Source organism: Yarrowia lipolytica, chromosome 1D, assembly GCF_001761485.1.
Source record: "Yarrowia lipolytica chromosome 1D, complete sequence".
In the NCBI taxonomy this organism is placed as follows: domain Eukaryota; kingdom Fungi; phylum Ascomycota; class Dipodascomycetes; order Dipodascales; genus Yarrowia; species Yarrowia lipolytica.
This window is the reverse complement of record NC_090773.1, coordinates 2,060,249-2,084,329: the sequence shown is the minus strand read 5'-3', so window position 1 is coordinate 2,084,329 and position 24,081 is coordinate 2,060,249. Positions and strand designations below refer to the sequence as shown.

At 51.1% G+C, this 24,081-nt stretch overlaps 13 protein-coding genes across 13 annotated transcripts; 8 read left to right on the top strand and 5 right to left on the bottom strand.

Moving 5' to 3' along the window:
* Positions 1-265: 265 nt before the first annotated feature.
* Positions 266-4,873, top strand: YALI1_D20840g (uncharacterized protein; the record flags this gene model as incomplete). Its single annotated transcript, XM_068282733.1, has 1 exon — positions 266-4,873. One exon carries the CDS (start codon positions 266-268, stop codon positions 4,871-4,873), a length of 4,608 nt encoding a protein of 1,535 aa, XP_068138834.1.
* Positions 4,874-5,289: 416 nt separating this feature from the next.
* On the top strand, positions 5,290-6,074 carry YALI1_D20784g (uncharacterized protein; the record flags this gene model as incomplete). Its single annotated transcript, XM_066094307.2, has 2 exons — positions 5,290-5,785; positions 5,884-6,074. 2 exons carry the CDS (start codon positions 5,290-5,292, stop codon positions 6,072-6,074), a joined length of 687 nt encoding a protein of 228 aa, XP_065950379.2.
* Positions 6,075-6,519: 445 nt separating this feature from the next.
* On the bottom strand, positions 6,520-7,539 carry YALI1_D20768g (uncharacterized protein; the record flags this gene model as incomplete). The annotated part of the gene is made up of 1 exon (XM_502914.3): positions 6,520-7,539. The coding sequence occupies one exon, from the start codon at positions 7,537-7,539 to the stop codon at positions 6,520-6,522; it is 1,020 nt and encodes a 339-aa protein (XP_502914.1).
* A 234-nt stretch (positions 7,540-7,773) lies between these two features.
* YALI1_D20758g (uncharacterized protein) lies at positions 7,774-11,358 on the top strand (the record flags this gene model as incomplete). Its single annotated transcript, XM_502913.4, has 2 exons — positions 7,774-7,834; positions 8,465-11,358. The coding sequence occupies 2 exons, from the start codon at positions 7,774-7,776 to the stop codon at positions 11,356-11,358; spliced, it is 2,955 nt and encodes a 984-aa protein (XP_502913.4).
* A 35-nt stretch (positions 11,359-11,393) lies between these two features.
* Positions 11,394-12,413, bottom strand: YALI1_D20719g (uncharacterized protein; the record flags this gene model as incomplete). Its single annotated transcript, XM_502912.1, has 1 exon — positions 11,394-12,413. One exon carries the CDS (start codon positions 12,411-12,413, stop codon positions 11,394-11,396), a length of 1,020 nt encoding a protein of 339 aa, XP_502912.1.
* Positions 12,414-12,972: 559 nt separating this feature from the next.
* Positions 12,973-13,674, bottom strand: YALI1_D20706g (uncharacterized protein; the record flags this gene model as incomplete). The annotated part of the gene is made up of 1 exon (XM_502911.3): positions 12,973-13,674. One exon carries the CDS (start codon positions 13,672-13,674, stop codon positions 12,973-12,975), a length of 702 nt encoding a protein of 233 aa, XP_502911.1.
* A 217-nt stretch (positions 13,675-13,891) lies between these two features.
* Positions 13,892-14,803, bottom strand: YALI1_D20695g (uncharacterized protein; the record flags this gene model as incomplete). The annotated part of the gene is made up of 1 exon (XM_502910.3): positions 13,892-14,803. One exon carries the CDS (start codon positions 14,801-14,803, stop codon positions 13,892-13,894), a length of 912 nt encoding a protein of 303 aa, XP_502910.1.
* Positions 14,804-15,672: 869 nt separating this feature from the next.
* On the bottom strand, positions 15,673-16,686 carry YALI1_D20676g (uncharacterized protein; the record flags this gene model as incomplete). Its single annotated transcript, XM_502909.3, has 1 exon — positions 15,673-16,686. One exon carries the CDS (start codon positions 16,684-16,686, stop codon positions 15,673-15,675), a length of 1,014 nt encoding a protein of 337 aa, XP_502909.2.
* Positions 16,687-17,147: 461 nt separating this feature from the next.
* Positions 17,148-17,621, top strand: YALI1_D20672g (uncharacterized protein; the record flags this gene model as incomplete). The annotated part of the gene is made up of 1 exon (XM_068282732.1): positions 17,148-17,621. The coding sequence occupies one exon, from the start codon at positions 17,148-17,150 to the stop codon at positions 17,619-17,621; it is 474 nt and encodes a 157-aa protein (XP_068138833.1).
* Positions 17,622-18,147: 526 nt separating this feature from the next.
* On the top strand, positions 18,148-18,498 carry YALI1_D20662g (uncharacterized protein; the record flags this gene model as incomplete). Its single annotated transcript, XM_502908.3, has 1 exon — positions 18,148-18,498. One exon carries the CDS (start codon positions 18,148-18,150, stop codon positions 18,496-18,498), a length of 351 nt encoding a protein of 116 aa, XP_502908.2.
* A 680-nt stretch (positions 18,499-19,178) lies between these two features.
* Positions 19,179-20,414, top strand: YALI1_D20651g (uncharacterized protein; the record flags this gene model as incomplete). Its single annotated transcript, XM_502907.3, has 1 exon — positions 19,179-20,414. One exon carries the CDS (start codon positions 19,179-19,181, stop codon positions 20,412-20,414), a length of 1,236 nt encoding a protein of 411 aa, XP_502907.3.
* Positions 20,415-20,475: 61 nt separating this feature from the next.
* Positions 20,476-20,920, top strand: YALI1_D20637g (uncharacterized protein; the record flags this gene model as incomplete). The annotated part of the gene is made up of 3 exons (XM_068282731.1): positions 20,476-20,486; positions 20,530-20,601; positions 20,644-20,920. 3 exons carry the CDS (start codon positions 20,476-20,478, stop codon positions 20,918-20,920), a joined length of 360 nt encoding a protein of 119 aa, XP_068138832.1.
* A 1,312-nt stretch (positions 20,921-22,232) lies between these two features.
* Positions 22,233-22,641, top strand: YALI1_D20618g (uncharacterized protein; the record flags this gene model as incomplete). Its single annotated transcript, XM_068282730.1, has 2 exons — positions 22,233-22,492; positions 22,542-22,641. 2 exons carry the CDS (start codon positions 22,233-22,235, stop codon positions 22,639-22,641), a joined length of 360 nt encoding a protein of 119 aa, XP_068138831.1.
* Between the last annotated feature and the right edge of the window lie 1,440 nt (positions 22,642-24,081).

Sequence of the window (24,081 nt, the reverse complement as noted above, 5' to 3'; positions counted from 1 at the left end):
AGTAGATCCAGTAGTAGGGGGTATCCTGAGTGTGCTTGTTGTAGCAGAGTCTTTGCGATTTGGAGCTTTGGGCAGTTGTGTAGAAGAAGAAGAGGAAGGCGGGTGGTTGTGTTTACTTATACTTTAACTTGTGTGTTTGTGGTTCTTAACCAAGTCTATATCCATCACCACAGCGACGGTGTTGTGCATAATGCAAACCTTAAATAAGGAGTACCAGAATCGGAATCTGAATATCTCTAACCAGACTTGAAAAACAACACAAGAAATGGCACAACTGCAGCTGGCGACGTTACAGCTGTCGGAGAGCTCGAATGACAAGTGTACCACGGTGGCGACTTCCAGCCAGGGCGATCTGGTGGTCGAAACCAACAATGTCAAGTGGTTCAAGTCCGGCAGGTTGTTTCGCAGCTTTTGTTTCGACGACCAGGAGGTGATTTACGCGTCGTTCGTGTCGTTCGATAGCGTGGGACCCTCCGACGAGAATCACGTGTCCACGGTAATTGTTCTGAAAGACAGCATTCACATTTACAACGAGTTCAGAGGCACTTCGGTACTGTGGTTGCCGTTTGTGGTGACCAATGCTCTGCAGTTCGCCAAGGGCCTCATTCTCCAAAGAGACACTCGACGATCTGGCAAGTCGCTTAATGGACCGCGATTTCTCACTCTCATTGACCCGCTCATGGACTTTGGACTGGTAGTCACTACAGACCTGTCTTCCATCTCTCCCAGTGAATGTCTTGTGAGTGTGGCCAGATCGCCCAATTCGTCATTGTATCTCACACACAGTCCCACAGACGGCCGATTCGTTATTTACCACTCCCGGCAACTTACACACAGCAAAAAGTACTCGAAAACCAGCCGCCACAGCTCTACTAGGCGCAGATCGAGCTCAATCTTCCCCAGGAGTGACGATCAGCTCAGCGACAATGACATGAGCACCAACCTGGAAAACACGCTGGCGTACTCGCGTGGCGAGAAGGCGATTGCATTAGACCGAATGAGTTCTGGAGGAGACGCCGGCAACGACGGAGAGTACACGAATTACGACTTTTCATCGTTAAGAAAAGATATCATGCTCACCGAAGTCAAGGCTATCGATACTGAACCCGTGCAGGTGAGCGATGTGGTTGCGCAGCAACTAAGCTTCTTTGACCGCGAAGCTATCGTTATTTTCAACCGAAAGACGAATGTGCTGCAGGTGCACATGTTTGTCAAGGCATCTGGACCCGTGGAACGACCCCAGCCAATCGATGCAGTCGAGTACCACGTCAAGGATCTTATCATAAACACAGATTGCTCGGCAGCTGAGGGATGCACCATCCTGGTTCGTGATTCGAACGACAGGGTTGTTCTTCTCAATCCATTTGTCGGAGTCAGTGTCCCTCTCGACATTTGCTGCTCAAACTCAGAGCAGCTTTCCTGGTCGGGCACCAACCGTGTTAAATGTGGTTCCATTGATAAGTTGCTTGTTCTCGAGCCCAAGACCCACCTCATGAACAATTGTCTCAATCTCTTGAGCATCTTCTTTGATGGGAACAGCTACGAGATCCTGAGACTTCGGTGGGCCCTTGCATACTCGCAGTTTTACGGCGACGAGCTCACTGCGTTCACTACTGTTGTTGCCAGTGTCATTTCCGAGTTTTCCTCTCTCTCTAGCCTGGATGAGGAGAATGGCGATTCGTCTCAGATCACTTTTCAGAGCAGTGTATGGGATTGGGTGGCTGAGAGCACGCCTAAAAAACGCAGCCCAGTCTTCACCAGAAAGGTGGTGGATACTGCTCACCAGCTGGTGGAGGAGCTTCCCATTGACTCGAGCATCGAACGGGTCACTTACTTGACTCTGGCACTGCACATTTTCCGAGAGGATCGCAAGCTCGACATTTCCTGTTCAGAAGATGTCAAGTGGCTAGGTGAACTTGTGGGTCAACTGGTGACATCTCTGAAATGGCCTGACTCTTGGTGTCACTACTACGGCGTCGATATCAATCAAGGTGGTGAGTATTTCAAATATGGCATGTTCTTGTCTACAATAACTAACACAGAACAATTTGTGCCCCCGCTGGCTGAGCCCCCGAATCTGCTGGCTTCACTTGCGGCTCTTTGTTACAAGGTGGATACTGACTATGTGTGTCTGTCAGCTCTTGTTGGAGGGGAATCCACTCTTGATGAGGAACTCACTCCCTGCACACAGGTGGCTATCAAGGCGTTTGAGCTTCTGTCCATGGATCTGCCAACTGCCGAAGACTTTGTGCACCTTCTGATCGAGGCTGGTCTCACCAAACAGATGCTGGCTCGGTTCCCCGAGGGTGTCGCCATCCCCATTCTCAATGTGATTCACATGTGCAAGTCCGAAAGTCCCATTTCAAGTGACCCGGCGTTCCTGGAGCTCATTGATAGAGACGATCTGGCTCGCGTGGCTCAGGGGGTCGAGCATGTGAACCTCAAGCCAGTTCAATCTGGCACTTCTGGCGGAGCTCGTGAGATTCAGGGTATTCTTGCATCACTGAACAACCCCGAAGCTACCAGTGCGTGGGACGAACAGGTTGAGGCCGACCGAGTGGCGGTGGCTAGACAGGTATTTAGCAGTGATAGACGGTTCTACGAGGCGTCCAAGCTGCTTCAGACATCCAAGGTGCAGTCGACGACCCTTGTCATCCCCCCTGACTGCAACGAACATGAGGCTCTGACGTTGCAAAAGGAGGTGGCAAAGACCATCGCTATGCGAACATTTACTGTTCCTCTTGGTCGAAGTTCGCTGTTCTTCTCTGCACGTGTTCCTCTCACCACCGAGCGGTTCCCCATTCCCAAACTCAACTTCAACGTGTTGCTGCGACCAGACAATGTCACTGTTCCCCTCGATAAGTCACTGTTGAGTGAAGATAGCACCGCCTGGGGATACTTCCACAATGGTGTGTCTTCGGGCTTGAGTGTCTCTAGAGGAGCTCGCGACATTAGCGGCAACTGGGTGGCGTTCAACCGACCCCAACAGCTGAATGCTCAACACGCGGGCTTCCTTTTGGGTCTGGGACTCAACGGACACATGAAGAATGTCGAGGAGTGGCACATTTTTAACTACCTCGGCCCAAAACATACTCTGACGAGCATTGGACTGCTCCTAGGAATGTCTGTGTCTCTAATGGGCACCATGGACGCCAAACTCACCAAAGTTCTCTCTGTCCATATTGGTGCTCTTTTGCCTGTGGGCTCGAATGATCTTAATGTTGGTGGTTCCATGCAGACTGCTGGTCTCGTTGGTATTGGCTTCTTGTACCTCGGCTCTCAGCACCGTCGAATGACTGAGATGCTTGCTGGTGAGATTGGAAGAGATGCTACTGATGGAGATGTCATTCTCGATGAAGGATATCGTCTAGGAGCCGGTATTTCGCTCGGTCTAATCAATCTCGGTGAAGGGGAGGCGTTTAGCAAGGGAGCAACTACCTCCAAGCTCATTTCTCTCGCTACTCCTATACGAGACATCCAGAATCCCAACTTCCTCGATTCTCCCACCTCTGGAGCTATATATGCGCTCATGCTCATTTTCATGAAGACCAACAACCAGGGCATTGCATCGAAACTAGTTCCTCCAGAATCGGAGCCCATGTTGGAGTACGTGCGACCCGACCTTTTGCTTCTACGAGCTCTTGCTGCCAATATTATCATGTGGGACCAGATTGGCTCCAGTGTGTCATGGGTCGAAGGCCAGATCGCTTCTTCGCTGCGTCGAAAGTACACGCTCAAGTCGATCAAGACGCTCAATTCCGATATGCTCAGTTACATGAACATCATTGCTGGTAACTGTTTCGCCTTGGCGCTGAAACATGCTTCCACTGCCAACGAGCACGCCAAGTCGACTCTGTTGCATTATCTTGATGAGTTTATGCGTCTGGCGACTCTTCCTACTGAGTCCCATGACCAGAAACTAACTCAACTTGGAGTGATCAACACCCAAGATTGTCTGGCTCTATCACTGGCCATCGTCATGGTTGGCACTGGTGACCTGGATACTTTCCGGCGTCTCCGAATCCTGCACGGACGAGCAGGTTCAGAAGTGCCGTATGGCAGCTTCATGGCTACTCATCTGGCCATGGGTACTCTGTTCCTAGGAGGAGGCCAATTCGCATTCGCTCGCTCGAACCTGGCCATCGCATCCCTACTGATTGCCTTCTACCCTCTGTTTCCGTCTTCCATGCAGGACAACAGAAGCCATCTGCAGGCTCTTCGGCATTTCTGGGTGCTTGCAGCCGAGCCTCGATGTCTGATTGTCCGAAACATCAGCAACGGCCAGAGTTGTTCCGAATCAGTCACCGTCACGCTCAAGGACGGACCTCCCGTTGTCTGCCAGGCCCCCTGCTTGTTGCCTGAACTAGACACGATCAAGGCACTAGCAATCACGGCTCCTCATGTTCTTCCTGTTCATATCGACTTTGAGGAGAGCCCCGCGTACCTGGAGTCGTTCAAGAAGACCCAAACCATCTACGTGAAGAATGTGTCTGACGAAACCAGCCATATCCCTGCTGGTGTAGCTCTCAGAAGCGACAGCGATCACTTTGAGGTCAACAATGACACTCTTAGTGGCAAGCTTCTCAGGTTGCAGGTGTTCCAAAAGTCTGCCAACCGGGACCTGGCCCTGTTTTCCAACCACGCTGCTTCCTCGGCTCACGTGGGCAGCTTGGCTCCTCTTCTGGCTGACATGCAGTATACGCTGGAGTTGACGGCCACCAACCCCACCCTGTTTGATGATATGTGGAATCTGAGACTGCTGATTGCCCACTACAGTGGAATTGACTCGTCTCAGGCGACCTTCTTGCCCCCGGTATGTGTGGAGAAGCTGAAGTTGCTGCTCAGAGGAGCCAGGGCTAAGATGGTTAGCTAGCTATTTATTAAGATGAATTTCATGATGATCACGACACTAGAATCTGGGTCGAGAAAGGGATAATCTGGCTAAGCTAGAACATGTGGCGGTCGGATGGTGTATTCAACATTTGCTCGTAGAAAATTTCGTTCCTTTTGGCCAGTTTTGAGTCAGTTTAGCCGGTAGTGAAGATTACCTGTTAAGACTAACAATAATGTTAACTAATTACTCAACTAAATACTTGGGGTAATCATCCCCACAAACAACCAGTCAACGGAGAACAACTTGGGGATGCTGTATGACTACACTACATGGCCACTTATATGTGTATATATATATATACTACTCATAAGTCCCTTCACCCGCGACATAGCTCATGTCACACCATTTGAATATATAAACTGGGGAGCTTTCCCCTTTTTTTCACACTACAAAAAATGCAAGTTCACGCACCAAAACCACGGATATACGCCACTCCTTCGAATGCCGACATTCTTCTTGTGGCAGTTGCCTCGGTCAAATTGAGCCAGGCGGTTTTATTCCACAAATCAGTTCACAGATGGCTCACCACTAGGCGAACGGCGCATCGTGCCTTTCTACCGCTACCCTGTCCACCTACAAACGCCACCTTTGCTGTCGACAGGTTTCTGACACATGCCCCAGAGGGATATGCCAAGTACAATCCTCGATGCGGGATCAATCGTCTTCTGCACAGGTACTTGTCTAGTGCAGTGTGTGAGGTTCGGGGCCAGCTCAGGTGCGGCCATGTGATGCCCGTGATGAACCTATGGCGCTTTGCATTGAATGAGTGTCTCAAGCGATACGGAAAGACGTTTTCTACGCCCTTGGGGCCTCTGCTGAACGTGGGACTGTGCAAAAGACTCGATATTTTGGTGATCAAGTTGCCTACCAAGGACGATGGAATGTTGATTTGTGAGTAACGAGGATTCAAACGGACGAGCCTGAATGATTCACACGGAGACGCCTGCCTCCATCATGACACCCTGTTCCCCTCCCATTCACTAACCCAGCTTGCATCCAACACCTAATCTCGCTGCTCACTTCTAACTGCCTCGCAACACCCAAAGAGGAGCGTCTAGTTGCCACCTACATCTGCGTACTTCTTCCGCGAGTCATTGAGCATCTTGCTCATCATCCTGCTTCTCCCCAGCTAGAAGCCACCCTGCGCTCAGCTCTGAGATGGGCTAGAGCATACTCTTAGTTCACGATGTTGACCTCTCGCTCAACTGTGAAACTTCACATTGTCTTCAGACGTCGTCAACCACCTATTTACCCTCGGCCATAATGACTGCAAAGTTGTCAACAAACTGTCATGACGATAAGTTTCTGCTCAGCCTCTTTACAGTCGCCTACATTGTCTAAGAATATTCCTTTTATTAAAGTACCGATATACACCCTTCAATGACTGTCTCTTTGAGCATGAGTTGAATTAATGTTTGGTCCAGTGGTGACAGAAATGTTGGAGTCACTGGAAGTCACTGAGTCATAGCTTAGCAAGCGCGTGTAGTGCAAGTTAGCTCATTAATACACGCGCTCAAGACTGGTTGGCGAATCGATGGGGGGGCCCATGTGTCTCACCTTTGCTCGCTCGCGGCCGTTGGTAGACGACCCAATAGAGCTGCTCGTCATCTATTCCTGCTCGCCATCTATTCCTGCTCGCCCTCTTCTCTAACTCTGACGGGCTTGAAGTAATCGTGCGCCATGGCCTCCTTGGCAGTCAGTCTCTCCTGATGGTCGTATCTCAGCAGGTTATCCAGTAAATGTATCGCTTCTTGGCTAATGTAGGCCTCGTTGTCCACGTTGACAAACTTGCTCCAGGGTCGGGCGGGGTAGGTTCCAATGTCGTCGTACTCGGCTCCGAGCTCAATATTGTACTTTTCCAGATAGTCCCAGAGCTTTTCTGTTCCCAGCACCCGTGCGATTTTCACCAGCTGGTCCGTGTTGGAGGTACCATGGAAGAAAGGCTCCTTTTTGAAAATCATGGAGGCAAACATGGCGCCGTAGGACCACAGGTCCAAGGAGTAGTCGTAGAGCTGGAAGTCGACCAGCAGCTCGGGTCCCTTGAAGTACCGCGAGGCCACTCTGACGTTGTATTCGGTGCCCGCGTGGTAGAACTCGGCCAAGCCCCAGTCAATGAGGCGCAGCTTGCGCTTCTCGTGGTCAATCATGACATTGTGTGGCTTCACGTCCCGGTGCATGATGCCCTTGGAGTGGCTGTAGTCGATGGCCTTTAGCAGCTCGTACATGTAGTAGCGAATGTCATAGTCTGTGAATTTGGGGTACAGCGCCCGGAAGTCGAGGTTCTGCACGTGTTCGAAGATGAAGGCCGGCATTTTGCTCTGCGGGTCTCGCACCGTTTCCAGCAGCGAGATGATGTTGGGTCCTCCTGCGAGATTTTGCAGAATCTTGACTTCTCGCTTGATCTTCTTGCGCTTGACGGGCTTGAGCGCCTTGATCACCACCAGCTCTTTGGACACAATGTTGATGCCCTCAAACACCTCCGAGTATTTGCCTCGGCCGATTTTCTTGATGATTTCGTAGTTGTCCTGCTGACCCCATTTGAGCGCCAGCTTGTCGTAGTCCCAGTACGATGGCGGCATCAGGTTGTTCACGTCCGCGTACACTCGGGCCACCGACTCGGCGGCGATATCGGAATCCACGTCCATGATGAGTCTTTAGACGAATGAGGAATGAGGAAAATGTGTCGATGGAGACAGAGACAATTCACAGTCGTTGATGGGTGGGTGGGTGTATGAGGATGGGTATTGGGAGGAGTGTGGCAAACCTTATTTCACATAGACTCTTCTGTGAGTAAGAAAAATGGAGATTGTCACCAGGAACAGAGGCAGTCCGACCTGAACAAGACCCTCGAAAACGACATACAGTGTGCCACTTTGATCATGGACGCCTTGGTCAACCAATACATGGCCGCTACGGGCAACGCCGCAGGTATCGCTGATTGTGAGTATCCAGCTTGGAGTTTACGGTGGAGGGAGTGTGCGACAAAGGTGTGATGGACTATAGATCCACGACCCGACGGAGATAGAGACTGGATAGTGGTAGGAGGGAAGAAGGAATGGGAATCGACTTTTGGACACGTGTTTATAATTCTGGATGTTGTTGCCGCGGCTTTTTCGCCGCAGATGTGGCGGTGGCGGTGGTGGTAGTGGTGGTGGTGTGTTCTCTGCCTTATGATCCATCTAGGTCTAGACCAGAAGATGATCGAGATTTGATAGAGATGGGCTAAGTCGATGAAGGATGAACCGTTGACAGGGAAACATGTGCTTTGGTTGCTTTTCTTCTTTCTTTATGGTCGGGAAGTTGTGGTTCAGCTGTTATCTGAGTCATGCGGGGTAAGATATGATCTGAGGTGATCTAGACCGGTCCATGGATTGACTGGGTTGGTTTGGGTGTCTGTTTGGTGTCTGTTCGGTGCCTGTTTGGTGTCTGTTCGGCGCCTGTTTGGGTGCCTTCCAGTGGCAAGTGGTAATATCGTCTCTCTGGTGCCCTACCCTCGTATCTTGATCATCATCTCCTCCCACTATGCCCCGTCTCTTCCTTCCCTACAACTACCGCTTCATGCTAACACAGTGATCACCACGGACCAGGCTAAACTGGTCGATCTCGTGCAGCTGCTCGGAGAATACCTCGTTGACGAGTCTGCCAAAACCCGACAGACCGCCATCCAATGCATCTCTGACGTGCTCAAAGATCTGCCTACTGACAAACTGACCAAGCAGCAACTCACTGTCATCTGCGAGTTTCTCAGCGAACGTCTGGCCGACGAGCCCGTCACGGGCCAGGTTCTCGACGGCATGAACGCCGTGGTCACCATGTCGGCCATCAGCTCTCTGAGCGTCAAAAAAATCGTGGACAGCCTCGTCGGCTACTACCTGCCCTCTTCACATGTGCAGGTGGTCAGATACAAGGCCTACGTTCTACTCCGATACTTGACTGAGAATAAGAGCCAGTCGCTCAAAAGCACTGCTTCAGCCCAGGAAGGCTTCATCAAGTGTTTCCTGACCTGCACCAACGGCGAGAAGGACCCCCGAAACCTGCTGGAGTCCTTTGCTATCAACGAGTGGATCAGCAACAACCTGACTGTGCCTGAAAACGACGTGGAGCCGCAGTTTGACGCCACCTTCTGCTACTTCCCCATCACCTTTAGACCCCCCAAAAATGACCCCTACAAGATCACAGCTGATCAGCTAAAGGTGGCGCTCAGAACCGCTCTGGCGGCCGGAAAACAGTACTCCAAACTCATCTTCCCCGCACTGCTGGAAAAACTCACCTCGTCGTCGTTATCGGTCAAGGGAGACACTCTGGACACCATTGCAGCATGTATCGCCAACTACGGTCCGGAAATCACCGCCGAAAATTGGAAGGACATCTGGGACGGAACCAAATTCGAGGTTTTGCATGGAAGCGAACCTGAGCTGGCAGGAAAGACCCTTACTGTTCTAAAACGTCTCGCAGAAGAGCTGCAGAAGCACGGAGACCAGTCACAGCTGGATGAGTACCTCACAAACGTTGAAACTGACTGCATGGACAAGCTCAAGGACCCCACAAACCGTCTGAGCACCCAGGCAGCCCAGATCGTGGCGTCTGTCAGTTTGGCAGGTGTAGACGTTGCTAAAAAGCTTACCACTCCGGCGCTTTCTGCTATCCTGGCCGTCACTGACACTCAAATCCCCACTCTGACGTCCATCTGTGAGATTCTGCTCATTTTCCTCAAGTCGTCCCTCCCCAATGTCACTTCTACACCTCTGTTTGAGTTCAAGGACCGCGTTTTCGATGTGCTGGCCAAGGCCCTGCTCTCCAGTCCGGAGTCCGAGTCTTCTCTGCGCATTCTGGCCATCAAGGGTTTCTCAGCCGCCGTCAACATCACCGAGTTCCTCTCTCAAACAGACACAGAGCTGATTGTCCGGTACCTGGATGACGTCATTGTCAACGACACAAACACAAAAACCCTGCAGGCTGCGGTAGACGCACTTGTTCTGATTGCTGAGAAGCCCGGAAACGCAGGAATTATTCAAAACATCACCTTCCCGGCTCTGCTTTCAGAGTTGCCTGCTTCAGACTCTGACAAGGAAGCCAAGACTCGAATTCTGTTCCTGCTATCTGTTTTGGCCAAGGTGAGTACCTCTAAGACTTTGATTGAGGTTCTCCAAGTCAGAATACTGTCCCACATGGATACCGTTACTGGGAGCACTGCGTTGTATCCCACTCTGCTTCTGCAGACTCTTCTGAGCGCCCTGAAGGAACAGGAGTCCAAGGACAACTTTGATACCACATCGTATCTCAAGTCCACCTTCCCCAGATTGTTTAAGACTGCCTTTGATGCCAGCTACTCGGGGTCCCCTGCTGTCATGGCCACTCCTCAAGTGACTGAAGCTGCTGGACGAATCCTCACCTCCATCACCCGTCATTGCACAGTTCAGGATCAAGTTCTGACAAGTCTCTTCTCCCTCTTCTTCAACGGAACCACCAGTGATATCTTTCCGAGTGCCACCCTTCCCGAGAAGCAAAAGTTCAACGTCCTTGATACTCCTCTGCCCTGTATGAGTCTTTTGACCTCTTGTTTTGCTCCTCTGAGTCGCGACCTCGAGCTGCCCAAGCTTCACGACCCCTTTGTTCTTCTGAGAAGCGTCATCAGCACTGTTTCTGGCACTGCCGATCCAGCCATTCGACGACACTACCTTCGATTTGCTGGTCTTCTCACAAACAAATGGATCAACACCGCCGCTTCTCCGCAGGCTGTGGCGTTTGTTACTGACCTGCTGGAGACCGCCACTCTGGACGCACTCGAATCCGCTGCCTGGATTATAAAGGGCTGGTTGCTGAAGAACGACTCCACAGCTTTCAAGTTTGTGGATACTCTTGTGGGCATGCTCCCTGGCGCCAATGGACTGGTGGCAGCCAAATCGTTCGATATTCTACTTGGAGACGATGAACTATTTGTCAAGCAAAATTCGGTTGTCATCCGACAGCTTTACAAGCAGCGGCTTTTTGTTTCTGTGGTGCCCAAGCTGGTTCAGGGCTACAAGGACGTTGACGATAAAGTGCCCTACGTCGTTGCTCTGTCCAACATTGTCAACTCTGTCCCCAGCTCCATTGTGTCGCCTGCACTCGAAAGCATCATGTCTCTGGTGGTGGACTCTCTGAGTGTTTCTGAGGCCCGGGTCAAGACTGCTGGCATCGACACAATCCTCGCTACCATTGGACAAACCGATATTGTGGCCTCCTATCTCGACGAGCTTGTTCCTTCTCTTCTGGACGCTGCATTCTCCTCGCCTGCTGTCTCCATCAAGGCTCTTCAGTGTCTGGGAGCCTTTGCATCCACTGTCGATCTTCCAAAGATTGTTCCTTTCAAGCAGCGAATCATCAACTCCTTGACTCCTCTCTTGGACCACAAAAAACGAGACGTGCGACGAGCCTGTGTTGATACTCGACAGGCTTACTTTGAGCTCGGCATTAACAAGTAGTCACGATAAATAGCTACATATATATTTCTATTTAATTATAGCAACTTGACAAGATCCAGCCAGATCCTCTTGGCTGTATAATACTCCAGGTTGACTCTAAGATGATACAGCAGTCCCAGGAGGCCATGAGAAGGGTTGTATTGTTTGAGGACGTCAGAATACTGGCTGGAAATCTGCGCAAACTTGTGTTCCAGTTTACTCTTGACACCGGCTCTGAACCCATGAATCTCAACCGTGATTGAGTGTCCAGGAACATGGTACTTTTCTTCCCCAGGAAGAGCATCGGACTGTAAAGGTAGAGGAATTGAGGGGGTGAGAGGGAGAGTGAGAGGTTCGTTGCTGTTGCTGTCGTTGTCGAGTGTATCAGCCGGCACATTCTTGTCGGGCACGTACTTTGGTTGGGTGTGGACTGTCTTCTCTCTGACAGTTCTATATCTCTCGTTGACGTCTAGATATCTCGCCCAGTCATTGTTGCCCTTGATGTGAGGATAGTGGTGGCCTGTAAAGTCCGGAGAGTACATTATGGGGAACCTGGCAGTCACGGTCCACATGGAGAACTTGCGCAGAAAGTGCCACGGCTCGTCGGCCAAAAGAGGAGCGATGGGAATGGCGTTGTCGTTGGTACAGGGTTCGTCCAGAGGACACTTGAATACGCCTCCGACAAAGGTATCGGGCCAATAAACGGGTGTTTCTCGGTCGAGCGATGTGTATCTCCGGGCAAGCTTGAACTTTCCACCTCCGAAATGCCAGGGATCGAACTGCATTTCCGACGACGTGTTGGTGAACTCCATGGGGTTGGAGAAGTCCGTGCATCCCGGGGTATCGGAGATGGTGTAGTCGTAGGTGTATCCGTTTTGGCATACAGACATGGCTAGACGGTCTCTGGAGGCGTCGAACAGATCCTTCTCACACCAGATTCGAATTCCCGAGTAGGGAGCCATGAAGTTGCCGATGGTGGCACACTCTTTGGAAGTCGAGTCGTAGTAGTAGGAGGTCGGGAAGGAGGCAAGGACCGGGGTGGAGAAGAGCGTTATTAGGAGCATGTTGGATACCATTGTGGAATTTCTTGAGTGGAAATTGCACTTTTGGAGATGCCGCTAAGGGTATTTAAACGGACCGTGGGTTATGGAACAAGTTACTTGGGAGTACTTGGGTTATGGGTTGATGTGAGATGGCGCTTATTTGATTAGTTGGATTAGGTGAAACTTTTGTTGGGACTTTTGACAGTTGACTTGTTGATTCAAAAAGCCTTGCCGAAATTTGAGAACTGGAGTTGCACCAGATAAATTGGATAGGAGAGTACTTGTATTTGTACTATTTCAGCTGCCTGCTGTGTTTGCTGTCGTAAATAACCAAATGGAAACCTTTCGAACGATCTTAGGGACTTATTGATATATGCTCCATAAAGTGCCGACATAACTTTTTGCATCGACAGGGGGGAGACAGTCCATAATCAGAACCAGACGCCATAGAATGAGACAATTTTTGCAGTCATGGTGCCTCAAAGCGATCAATTGCTATCGAAAAGTGCTGAAACCACTTTTAATTCATGTTACTACATAGCAATCCTAATTGGGCACGCAACAGTCATAAATCCACGTGCTGAAGGAGGAACTAGATCTCAATTCCCTCAAAACTGGTCTTGATGACATTGTCCTCCTTCTCCTGGGGCGTCAGCTTGGCGTTTCCGGGCCGCTCGGCGACATAGGCTCTCAGACCGGCCTTCTTAGCAGCTTCAATTTCACGCACATTGTCGGACAAGAAGAGTACCCTGTCAGCCTCGAAACCAATGGCCTTGAGGATAGTTGTGTAGCTTGCAGCCTCCATTTTGGGCCCGGCGTTGACGGTATCAAAGTAATCCGAAATCAGCGGAGTCAGATCGCCGGCTGACGAGTACCCAAACAGCAACTTCTGAGCAGGCACAGATCCTGACGAGTAGATGAACACCTTGTTGCCGCCGTCCACAACCCGCTTCATGTAGTCCACAGCATCGGGATACAGAGGAGCCTTTATTTCCCCACTCTGGTAACCACTCTTCCAAATGTAGCCCTGAAGAGCCTTGAGGTAGGGAGCCTTAACGTTCTTCTCCGTCAGATCAATCACGTGGTCCTCCAGGGCCTGGGCGCTCTGTTTGTACTCCTCCGGGAAGCTCTCCAGGTATGGAGTCAGGTCTGAGGTCTGGTTCCCGCCTGGTTTGATGGGGAACTGTTCGTTTTTGAGCAATTGAGGCAGCTTTTCGAGTGCATAGGGAAACAAAATGTCGTGCACAAACGAAATCGAACACACGGTTCCTTCAATGTCGAGTAACGTGGCCATGGTGGAGTTGATGAAGAAGACAAGTTCAAACACGTGCCTGGATCATGTATGTTTGGGGTTAGGGTTGGGTTGTTTGAACCAACTACGTACATGTTACATCCAATGGATTATTACATACTATATACAAGAGCAAGAGTCGTCTATGCTCTGGTTGTCAATAGAAGACAATGGTGGGGGTTGTGAGAACCCAACTGCCGGTTGTAGGTGGTCCATGGGATTACTCAATGGCAACAGTGACAAGGCCGTTGATGACGGAGTCTCGCAGGGTCTCGGAGATGGGCTTCTTTCCAGTGAGGTACTGGAGCAGAAGCAGCTCGGAAACTTGGGGGTTGTGCACAGTTCCAAGTTCGGAGCCCTCGCCCAGATCAGCCTCGCTCTTGGCGTCGTAGTAGGTGATCTTGAGCTCGCCGTTGTTACCCTTGCGGTTCATGACCAGAATATTGTGCTTGGGCACCGACATCTTTCGGGAGAAGATGGTCTTGAGCTCGGACAGGCCGTCGGCAAACTCCTTGTTCTGGGACGCCTCCTTAGCCTCGGGGTGGGCGAGAATGGTTCGCACAAAGCCGTCTCGGAGATGGCCAAAGTCCGTGTTTCGCACAGGCACAATTCGGATTCGGATGTCGATGCCCTGGTCCAGCAGCCATCGGATCTTGGCGGCTCCGTGGACGGGGTCCAGCAGCGACTTTTTGAACTCCTCCACGTCGCCGTTGGCCTGCTGGAAGCCCGACGTGGACTGCAGCAGTTCCCGCACCTCTCGCTTCTGCGACTCGGGCAAGTACAGACCGATGGCGTACACGTCGAACCCCAGGAAGGAGACTCGTCGCACTCCACATCCCAGCAGCGACCATTCCTTTCCGTCAGCTGACATCTTGGTGGGGAAAGGCGGCGTGGAGGTGGGAGGCTGGACCGAGTCTGTGGGCTGGATGATGGGGCCCTTCTTCTCGTCCAGCGCAATCGACTGGTGGGTGTACAGCGAGTAGAGAGACAGTCCAGCAGCACAAGCGGCGGCAGTGGAGAACAGCAGGGTGTTTGAGGGTCGGGGAACAGCTCGAGCGGCGGTGGCTCGGGTCGAGAACGCTCGCACTGGAGCCTTCACTTGTCTAGCGGATTTCAAAGCGTTTCGGAACATTGTGTGGGGTGGTTATGAGAGGAGGTCAACTTTACTAAATAGGCTGATATCAAGCAATATCGAAGTGGTAACTCTAAACGAACAAGACCCGGATAGGGGGAGGCTGTGGAGTGGTGGTTTTGTGTTCAATTGGAATTTTGACGGCGGGAATCAAGTTAACGAGGTCGAAATACCATGTTTGGCGTTTCAAAGTCTCCAAAACAACCAATTATCAGCCTCTATGGGACGCCGCCTGAGATCGAGCATGATCAATATGGCAAGGTTGATTGGAGCAATTCAAGTGCAGTTTAGAGAGTGGATGGATGGTTATATGACAAGGGCAAAACGGTTGCTTAGTTTGGATAACTTTGCAGATTGATATGGTAGGTTGGTTTTTCCCATTTGGTTATGATTCATGGAGATAATGGAAGCTACCTACTATACTGAGTCTTCAACTAATGTATCAACTATAAAGTTAGATTACTGGCTTTTTCAAGTAATAGGTGCACTGGAGTCGGCTTGGAAATCGAGCTATGGTTCCTCATAGAGAAGGTGGGTATCATTTTTTTTTGGAGTTGACGTTAGAATCAATCCTGACACCAAATCGTCGAGATACTGACACTTGTTCTGCACTTGTTCTGCACTTGCACTCCCCCGCCGAGTTGTGTCCCATTGATTGTAGAACGCACGACGACAAAGGAAAATCCTACTTTTCGTCACGTCTCGTCCCGGACTCCAATCGTCTGAGACTTCAAACATGCCCTCAGTCTTGTCTCGATGGATAACCATGAGCTCTCTATATCCCAGCTGGTCACTATACTCGTACATACCTACAACTACGGTACTAGCTCGCTTATCTCATGTCATATAATCATTACATCATCAGTCCCTTAAGGGTTCTGCTTGACAAAGTTGACACCCTTCTCAATGTTCTTCTTGAGATCGGCCTTGGCAGCCTCGATGAGCTTCTCCTCGTACTCGTTGACCTTTCCGATGGGGTGGATCTCCTCAACACCGTTAGGGCCAAGAGTGACCTTGGTGGAGAAGAAGTCGATGCCCTCACCCTTGAACAGAGGAGAGTCGACGAAAGTGGGCTCAACAACGTCCTTCTCGCCGTTGACACCTCGGAGGAGAGAGTCGGCGAATCGGGCGGCAGCCTGGGCCATGGAAAGGGTGGCGGATCCGGCACCGTCCTTGGCCTTGACAACCTCGTCACCGCCAAACTGGATTCGGTGGACAAGCTTGTCTCGAGCCTCACCGGCAATGTCGGGGTGGTCGGACTGGGACACGAGGGGGACAATGGTGACACCGGAGTGGCCGCCAACAACGGGGAAGTACTCCTTGGTGGGGTTGGTGTGCTCGAGCTGGGAGACGAATCGCTCGGCTCGGATGACGTCGAGGGTGGTGACACCGAAGAGCTTCTTGGGGTCGTACTTGCCCTTGGACTTGAGCACCTCGGCGACAATGGGGACGGTGGAGTTGACGGGGTTAGCAATGACTCCGACAAAGGCGTCGGGGGCGTGCTCACCGACGGCCTTGGCCAGGTCTCGCACAATGGAGGCGTTGGTGTTGAACAGATCGTCTCGGGTCATGCCGGGCTTTCGGGGGACACCGGCGGGGATCAGCACCAGCTTGGCGCCCTTGAGGGCCTCGGCAATGCCGTTGTTGTCGGGAGAGTAGCCGGCCACGGTGGAGTTGGTGGGGATGTGGGAGACATCGGCAGCAACGCCGGGGGCGCCTCGCAGATCGTACAGACCGAGGTCGGTCACGTTCTTGTTGAGCTTGAGCAGCAGAGACAGGGGCTGGCCAATGCCTCCGTTGGCGCCAAGGACGACAACCTTGTGCTGTCGGGCAGCGGAGGTGGAGAAGGATCGCAGGGGGGCGGTAACTCGGGGTTGGAACATTTTTGATGTGATGTGGAGTTGGGGAAGGTCGCTGGGTGGGACTGGACGGGTTTAAATGGCAAATGAGAGGCCAGCGTGCAGACACAACTCAATGGGTTTTAGAGTTAATGGCGCAATGCAGGATGGAGAGGGAGATGGGGGCGCAAATGGAGGAGCGGAGAGACATCTGGGTCGATAACCGGACTCTTCCCGAGAATCGAATTCATTTCGCCTTTTTCCCGCGCCATTCCGATCATTATTCGCCGTTCTGAACTGCCTCGGCGATAACATCTCCCACACATCCGCTCAGATGTGCATGTGAAGTTTATGAACAGAAGGACCACTTTGGCGTGGACTCGAAAAAACAGAGACATTTAATTGAGCTGTTTAGAGGAGATAATGGGCGGGCAAAAGCGTTGGCGACGGTTGTCAACCTGCAATTATCCCATGTCACCACCGATTCTCCCGGTGTCCTCCCGTCAATGGCCCCTTCGCTCTATCTCCGATATTTCCGTATCGTCTATAAGCTATACCATATACACCACGGTTACATCATGTTCACACATGTATCGGGTCGGACCCACTCACAACACACAAACCAATGTATCGATCTAGCCATTGAGCCTACAATCGACCATATCCACCTTTTTAAACCGGATTTTTGGCCCTGGACCCATCTCCGAACCCTCCGCGCCATCCGAGCCCTCCACGCCATTCGCGTCCATCCCTCCGAGTCCATCCCTGCGAACCCATCCCTCCAAGTCCCCATCCTCGCTATTAGCCACACTAATGGTGTTATCCGGGGTACACTGGACGCATGTTGCAAGTTTGCGAGTCAATTTGTGTCCCATATTCCCACATTCCCGTCAGGTACCCCTTACTTGCAAGGTCTATTCAGCTGCCGCCTCCATTGCAACTCCACCACCGTGAGCTGGCCTTTCTTCAGCCCCACGTGAACAGAGAGTTTACCTTCCTCGGTCTTGTGGAGACGGCACTTGGCCGAGAAATCGGAGCCGGAACGAGCGTCGCGGTTAGGGCTGCGGGTGCTCGGATATCGACAGGAGTCGGGGAGTTGGAGTTGGAGTGGGCGACTCGTGGCCGTTTCCTCGCACGGATGAAAAGTTCCAGAACATTCCACAACCTTCCGTCAACAGACGGGGGAGCGAAAACGGGGCCCGTCGTGTCACGTGACCGCACGAGATGTCGGCGCCACAGGCAGCGAACAAAGCCAACAACCCGTACAACCTGTGGGTGCTGTACTGTACAGTAGTTGTACTCGTGGTTCCACTGCAACCACGGTTCTGGCTCAAAGTTACCCGGCCCAAGTCTAGACCGCTTTACTAATAACTGCAACTAATGACTGACTTATAATTGACATTACAAAGCAGCAACCAAGGAGCATATATAGGGAGCCAGGGCGGGCAACGACAAGGACAAACGACCATCCATCACGAGAGCCGTTGCCAAATACCACATATCACAATGTCCATGCAAACCACCCTGGCGAAAACGGAATATCTCCCTCTCAAGGAGATTTCCAGACCCATTCCGCCCGTTCTGGACGAGGAGAAAATCTCCAAGATGATCGAGACGCTCAAGGCCCATGAACACAAGTCCAGCGAGTCGGACGAGTCTGCCTTGCCTCCTCCAGATGTGTTGGTGATTCGACGAAACGGAAAGACCCACTATTTCGCCTTTGGAGGCTGCCACCGATTCCAGGCTTATGACAGGTTAAACACGGACAAGATTCTTTGTCGGTTGATTCCGTGCACTGTTGACCAGCTCAAGTTGTATCTTGGATCCAGTGCTGAGACCTTGCTTGAGAGAATCTAGAGATGTTGAAGACGGACACCACCAACTCGACAATAGCGCCATTGGTGGACCTTCCACTGAACGATTGATGACTAATGACATGATGTGATACGATATAGATAATGAATGGAAAATACGATTACAAGGGATTTCATGTGTCAGTGGTCTCCAATGCATTCTGTAGGTGTTGAGGGAGAACCATTGGGGTATTCAACCGACAGTGTCAATGATTGGGCGAGTGTCGTATTGTACTGTATGTACCATATGTACCTAACTCATACCAAACTCGTAGACCCTGTACGAGGGGACTTGAAGCGTCTGAGAGTCGGCTTGAGTGTACGAAGCGTCTGAGAGTCGACTTGAGGTATGGCTTTCAGATATAAATACTTCTGCTTCTCTACGATGCCCGGCCCGGTGATATCAACCAGACATGGAGTATGACCGTTGCTTTCAGGATCCGCGGTGCCAGGCAGAAACATGTGCTCCTGTCATCATGTATCAATTAAGCTTATCGAGCTCGCTCATGTCTTCCTTCTCTACCCGCGAGCGGTAGCTCCAACAAGGAATCCAAGTCGCGTGTGTATACATTTCGTTACGCTGATTCCAAATATACAATCATTTCGTCTCTCAGACCTCTCCCATGTCCGCCACCACCTCTCCAACTATTAAGCTTTCGATATGTGCAAGGCTCACCTCCACCTATGAACATCGCGACATTGGAGCTAGTCTCATCCATAATGAAGCTGAGAATACCAAAGTTCGAAAACACGCCGTACACGCCGACACACACGGACGTGGCCTCCGCCGCCAAGGCCCTGTCGCGCTTCCTGACGGCAAAAAACACAAAAACGGCAATTCTAACCGGCGCAGGCATCTCTACAGCATCAGGCCTTCCAGACTACAGAGGACCCACAGGAACATACACAACCAACCCAAACCACCAGCCGACGCTGTACCACGAGTTTGTGTCTGACGAGCACAAACGCAAGCGGTACTGGTCACGTGCGTGGATCGGCTACGAGCAGGCGTTGAAGTGGGCCCGTCCAAACGTGGCTCATGAGGTGTTGACAGGCTGGCTTAGGGGCGGCCACATCTCGGGCCTCATTACCCAGAACGTGGACGGCTTACACAAGCTGAGCCAGGTGAGTGGCGGTGACATTGTGGACAATGTGAACGTGTCGGCTGATCTGAGAGCTGGTCGAGAGGTTCCGGCACTTGTGGAACTGCACGGATCGGCCTATAGAGTGCATTGTCTGAGTTGTGGAGACCAGACATCACGAGAGGATTTCCAAGACAGAATGGCCAAGGACAATGGATGGAGTAAAGACGATGCTGTGGCCGGGACTGCCATGACTGGGAGAGGATTTACCACGGACAAGACTACCGAGAGTGATCTGGCGCAGTTTGTAGATCCGGGAACGAGGGTGGAAACAAACACGGGTGCCACAGTCACTCCTGGGGGTTCTCCGACTTCTTCCAATCCATTTCTCGCATCTCTAGACGACTCGACTAGCAAATCTCGGCTTGATATTTCTGGAAACAAGCTGAATGAAGCTGCTCCTGGTGGACAACAGCAACTCAACGCGGATGGAGACGCGGAATTGGACGTGGAAATCGACTACGACAGGGTCGCCATTCCGCCATGTCTCAACTGTGGCGGGGTTTTGAAGCCCTCCATTGTGTTTTTTGGAGAAAGTGTGCCTGAGGCGGATCGGGCTCGCGCACGTGATCTGCTGGAGTCGTCCGACCAGCTGCTGGTTATTGGCACGTCTCTGTCCACTTTCTCAGCCTTTGATCTTGTCCGACAGTTCTACAAACAAGGCAAAAAGGTGGCGGTGTTGAACAAGGGAGGTGTCCGAGGCGAAGGCAAGGACTGGGAGGCAGATGTGCGACTCGACGGGGATATCGGAGGGGTTTTGGAGAAGGTCAAAATGTGATTGTTGTGGAGGGGCTTACAGCATTATAGAACGATACATTGCGTGGTTGGGGTTTTAGGTGATGAGAGAGCAGTGAGCACTTGCAGCCATCACACAGGAAGACACCACTAGCCAGCGCCAAGATTCATGTCCCCAGAGCAGATGATACTTTACACTGGTGTCTAATCTTTGCAGGGATATGCTACTGGTACAAAGCGCCAGCATTCAGTTGACTGACGTTCTCAATCAGTAAAATCTTTCGCACTACTGCACATACGATACCATTGATTTACGCCCGTGCTCAGCAGTTCCCCCCCAAAAGGCGCACTTTTAGCACAGTCACCACTTCCCCAAACGCTTCACAAGATCCAAACGCCCCCACTACAGTAGATCCAAACACCACTAGACACTTGACCTACAGTACGGTTTGGGGAACTTCTGATTCACCCTACTCCCGAGCTATGGACTCTCTCGTTGCCCCACCGTACCCAGATTGTGTACACCACCGACTCATCGTACATTGTTGAGGAGATGACGTTGTGTGAGCACATTTTTGGAGCAGTGCAGCCACTTCAGAGAGCTGGAATTGCTACTGGACTACACGAGCGGCCTTTTCAGACGCCTGTCAAAAAAGAAACCCCTCCGATATATGAAAAAATGCAGCTTTAGAAGCACAGTTACAACGTGCGGTAGTGCGTATGTAGATGTAGCAGTCACAATTTTTGGGTTAAAATTTCGCCTGCGGATGCCCTTCCTAACATTATTAGTTTTTGTTAAAAAATAAAATATTTTCTCTTTTTAAATCCTGTAAAAAGTTGTTTTTTTCTGAATTTTTCTGATGAACTTTTCAGAGTTTTTTCAGTTTTTTTTTTTTCTCCCAGAAAATAGACACTTGAAAATGGCGGCAAAATGTGTATAAAAACGAACCAAGGTCGCTTTTGCCAAGCCCAAAAAAGACCTCCACGACCGTTACAACGACCCCACCCACTATCATCTTCCCCCACTCGGCCCCCACCACCCCCACCATGATACCCCGGTCGGGTGTTACAAGTTGGTGAAACCTTTTTTTTTTTTTTTTTTTTTTTTTTTTTTGCCAGCATAAATTTTGCCGGCATTTTTTTAGTATTTTTTAGTATTTTTTTAGTAATGTTCTTTTTTTTTTTAGCTGTGTGGTTTTTTTGCTGGTATTTTTTTTTTTTTTTAGTAATTGTTTTTTTTGTTTTTTTTTAGATTTTTTTCACACTATTGTAGAATTTTTCAGAGTTAGCATTCATGGGGGAACGAGTGGGTCGAATCTTAAAAAGACAAAAAAAAGCAAAATCGACGCCTTCATAAAGACTGTGGAAATACACAACCCCCCCATGCACATGGCACATGTACGCATCTGTAAGCCGACTGCCGATGAAAGCCGAATTTTTCCAACGGTCAAGGGTGTGCGATTATTTCTCTCTCTTTTCTCCCCTCACGTGGCCTCCAGCTCGACTTGGAGCTCTTTTGTTTTCTTCTCTTTTTTTCCGCGATTCTCCGTTGTCATTAGTGTCACTCTTAGATCCTTTTTAATAGCTATTTTCAAGGCTCTAATTTAGACTGTCAAACGTTCGGGAGAATACGGCAAAGGTTAGGGAGGGAGGAGACGAGGGCGAGAGTGGTGAGAGGCCAGTCCGGGAGAGAGAGGAGTGCGAGTGCGAGTGCGACCACAACGACAAAGAAAGACGTAGTTGGAGACTAGGCGCTAGCTATGCACCAGCGTTGAAAAAATGCACGGGACAGTGCGAGCACCAAGTACTCTCTCTGCTACTCTCTCCGGCTTGTATATCATGATATATTAATGTGAGGTCTATGTACATAGAAATAAATAATGCAGATGTGAGTGGAGACGGCGTGCGGGCGGTTGGTGTCGGTGTTGCCGTCATGGACGATGGAGATGGGCCCATTCTGTCTAAGGCAAAGAGAGAGCCTGGTCCGATGTTCCGGAAGATGCATATGCACAGAGCCACTTTCGAATCAAGGTGCAAGGAGCCGATGTGGTCGTATGCCCCATATGCGTCTTATGCACCGTATGTGCCATATGTGCCATATGTAGTGCCGTTGAGGATTGGGTTTCGGCGTCTGGTCAGAGAGGGGAAGTGACAGAGAGAGGTGACAGAGAGAGGTGACAGAGAGAGGTGACAGACTTCAGGCTGGGCCCAGTTCCACGGAGCAATCAGTGTTGTGGCGGATGGTTGATGGAACTAGCGATACTGGATGATCTGTCGCTTACAAAGAAAGGTCCTCCAGGTCGTCCATCATGATACCCATCTCGGCCTTTTTGGCCGCCACCTCGAGCAGCGAAAAGTCCAGCTGCTGGGGGAACGACTGCGCGTTCATCTGGGGCGACGGGGGAGGAGGCAGCAGGTTGTTGTTCTGGAACACTGGTGAGCCGGGCGAGGACGAGTATGAAGAAGAGGTTTCGGAGTATGCTGGCGAGTTCATTGTGGGGTTATGGGGGTTGTGGGGGTTGTTACTGGGGGATTCTCGGGTTGTCGGGTCCTTGGGTTCTTGGGTTCTTGGGTTCTTGTTGTCACTGGGTGTTTGTAACAGAGGAGGTTTTTGTTACTTGATGTTTGTAACTTTGGCATCTTTTTGAGGACAGGCCGGATATATATATACATGTCGTCCCCGGATGGTCTTCTGCCGCTGCGCATAGGGTTACGGTTTGAGCTAGTTTGGAGGGTCTGACTTTTGGGTTTCCAAACTCTCCGCCGTTGTACCGAGCGCAGCAGGAGGGGCTACGATTGCGGAGGCGACTGGAGGCGGCGATGGGGGCTCGGTTTGGGGCGGTTTGGGGTCTGGGTCTCCTCGCTCGGTGGCCAGCACCATTTTGCACTCTTTGGATTTCCCAAAAACGCCGCGCTTTACGCCCGGCCAGCTGCCTCGGCAACTGTGGCCTGCACACCACCACCACACGACTGGGTCTGTCGATCGCTGAGACAGAGCAATGTGGGGGGAGACACTACGGGGCAGCAAATAAGGCGAGGAAAAAGGTAAAGAAAAAGGCAAAGAAAAAGGCAAGGAAGAAACCGACCGATGTGAGGCGAGGCGACAAACTAAAACTCGGGCGGATAAAACTGCCCACGGTTGAGTGAGCACATTGACGGGTTGGCTGATTGTGGGTTGCGGATTCCGGATTGCGGATTGCGGATTGCGGAATGGTGGATTGCAGATTGGCAGGTTGACGGATTTGTTGACTGGTCCAGCTCGAATTCACATCAATATCCGGATGCGTTGGTCTACTCTGGTCGATTGCTCACCGTCTCATTCACATGGACTTAGAGTTCTTTCTACACACGTTGACGGGAAAAAACAAGTGCAACGACAAGGGTCTGCGGACAATCACGATCGACACTGATAATGTGAGAATAAGGGGAAAAGGCCCCGAACCAGGCGAGAAGGATGGATTTGCAAACCGAAAAGCAGGAAAAAACACATGATCTTCAAAAAGAGGGGGACACTCGCATCAGGCATACAATCCTACAATCATACAATCATACAATCATAAAATCATACAACCATCAGCACGGCCCCACAATGTGCCTGGTTACCCCTCTCCTCCGCAATCCAGTCTTATCTCTCTCCCTGCTATCTTCCCCACACCGACACCGTGGAGAATCAGTGCCATGCGTCGTATCGCACAAACCGGCTCCATCAC